This window comes from Clupea harengus, chromosome 9 (assembly GCF_900700415.2).
Source record: "Clupea harengus chromosome 9, Ch_v2.0.2, whole genome shotgun sequence".
In the NCBI taxonomy this organism is placed as follows: Eukaryota; Metazoa; Chordata; class Actinopteri; order Clupeiformes; family Clupeidae; genus Clupea; species Clupea harengus.
Genome location: NC_045160.1, coordinates 25,788,415 through 25,790,914, shown reverse-complemented (window position 1 = coordinate 25,790,914; position 2,500 = coordinate 25,788,415). Strand labels below are relative to the sequence as shown.

The window sequence follows — 2,500 nt, the reverse complement described above, 5'->3', positions numbered from 1 at the left end:
CTGAAAGGGCAGGTTGAGGCACTCTTAGCTCCGCGGGTATAATGAGTGAATATATTAACCAGATAACGGTGTGTTTAGGTACATTTGCAAAACAAATGAAGAGTCCTCCTCTTTTAGTAACGGATTTGCTATGCGATGACTAAACGTCTGATGAAAATGGATAGCGGGGTACCTAGAGTGACCTTCCTTATTTACCTTCCCCAAAGTAAATAATCAGGACTTCAACAAATATTTCAAGACCGCTGGTTGCTCATTGTTGCCAAGCCATTCCACTGTTGCTACGGAACTACAGAGGGCCGTCAGTGGAATTATGGGTAATATTTTGGGCGTTTATGTTGTTCATGATCCCTGCCGTCAATCGAACCAATGCTGAAACAATGGGTTGACCTACAGTAGATCTCACTTCTGGCTGTAGGAAATAGCAGGACATAGTTAAACTCCGATAGCTACCGAATCTCTGCCGGATCTGGCTCTGGTATAACAAATGGTATCTGCCAGTTCTGGTGGAGAGATCTTCCGATGACTGTGATGGACCCTCAGATATTAAAGTTTAATGAAAAGAGGAAGAATATAGTGTGCAGTGTGTGCCACTGCTAAGCCTGGTTTGGCTTTAAACATCAATCAGCTGAATAGGCGCAGGAGATCTGTTATTGACCCTGAGAAACAATGAGAAATAACCAATGGTTGTGTAGGCTGTGGTGACCCAGTGTTTTAGAGCAATGCTGCCCAGCAGTTTTGCTCCCTGTTTACATTACATTTAGTCATTTAGCAGACGCTTTTATCCAAAGCGACTTACATATGTGTGACTTACAATGTATACACATTTTACACTGATGGCACACTGCACATCAGGAGCAATTAGGGGTTCAATGTCTTGCTCAAGGACGCTTCGACAGGGAATCGAACTAGCAACCTTCTGATTACTAACCGACTTCTCTACCTCCTGTACCACTGTCGCCCCAATGTTTGTCATTGGCCTTGTTGTTCAGTGTGAAAGTGAGCTCGTGTTGTTGTTGCGTCCTCCAGGCAAACACAGGAAAACAGGGCGCGACGTGGCGGTGAAGGTGATTGACAAGCTGCGCTTCCCCACCAAGCAGGAGTCTCAGCTGAGGAACGAGGTGGCCATACTGCAGGTAACCAGCAGAGGGAGCCAGAGGGTCAGAACAGCATGCCTCATTATGAGGTGTTATGTTTTGCAATGGAGTGGATGAGGAAACCAAAGACCATGAGAGTGATGGGGGGATAAGTTCTAGTCAGGTTGGAGTAAACATGCTGTGACTGTAAGAGGTGTAATGCATATTTCCTTTGCCCTCTTCGTCTTTGTCTCTCTCTCTCTCTCTCTCTCTCTGTCCTTCTCTCTCTCCATTTCTCTCTCTCTCTGTCCTTCTCTCTCTCTCTCTCTCTCTCTCCATCTCTCTCTCTCTCTCTCTGTCCTTCTCTCTCTCCATGTCTCTCTCTCCCTCTCTCCATCTCTCTCTCTCTTTCTCTCCCTCTCTCTCTCTCTCTCTCTCTCTGTCTCTGTAGAGTCTGCGGCACCTGGGGATTGTGAATCTGGAGTGTATGTTTGAGACGCCCGAGAAGGTGTTTGTTGTCATGGAGAAGCTCCACGGTGACATGTTGGAGATGATTCTGTCCAGCGAGAAGGGCAGACTGCCCGAGAGGCTCACTAAGTTCCTTATCACACAGGTCAGCTGTGTGTGTGTGTGTGTGTGTGTGTGTGTGTGTGGGTCTGTGTGTTTGTGTGTGTGTGTGTGTGTGTTTAGGCACTGATCACTGTCCATTAGTCTGTCTGCTTGTCCATTTGTGTATGCCCATCCCTTTGTCTTTCTTTTAAAATGAGTTTGAGTGTGTGTGTGTGTGTGTGTGTGTGTGTGTTTGAGTGTGTGTGTGTGTGTGTGTGTGTGTGTGTGTGTGTGTTTGAGTGTTTGAGTGTTTGTGTGTGTTTGTGAGTGGGCATCTGTCTGTCTGTGTGTGTTTAGGTGCCAGAAACTGTCCATCTGTCTGTCTAACTGTCCACTTGTGCACATTCATCAGTCCGTAGCTTTTTCTGTATATGCCACGTGTGTTGTTCTCTGTGTGTGTGTGTGCGCGCAATTAGCAACATTATCGCTAATCCCCTGAATTTTTCCATGCATTTGTTTCTCTGTCAGTAATGCCCATGTACCTCCTTTGCTCTCCCTACCATCCACCGACCCTTCTATTGCCCTCTCTTGCCCCCCCCCCCCATTTCCCCCTCCAGATCCTGGCTGCCCTGAGGCATCTGCACTTTAAGAACATAGTGCATTGTGACCTGAAGCCTGAGAATGTGCTGCTAGCCTCCGCCGAACCTTTCCCTCAGGTACAGATACACACACACACACACACACACACACACACACACACACACACACACACACAGACAGACACACACACACACACACACACACACACACACACACACACACACACACACACACACACACACACACACACACACACACACACACACACACACACACAC

General features: G+C 47.3%; 1 protein-coding gene across 1 annotated transcript in view; it reads left to right on the top strand.

Annotated features, from left to right (window-relative positions):
• Nucleotides 1-2,500, top strand: part of prkd2 (protein kinase D2) — a 25,598-nt gene that overhangs the window by 14,069 nt on the left and 9,029 nt on the right. Inside the window, exons 12-14 of the mRNA XM_031573961.2 lie at nucleotides 1,027-1,133; nucleotides 1,525-1,686; nucleotides 2,240-2,338. Of these exons, the coding sequence (XP_031429821.1) occupies nucleotides 1,027-1,133; nucleotides 1,525-1,686; nucleotides 2,240-2,338 (368 nt within the window). The remainder of the gene's footprint in view (nucleotides 1-1,026; nucleotides 1,134-1,524; nucleotides 1,687-2,239; nucleotides 2,339-2,500) is intronic.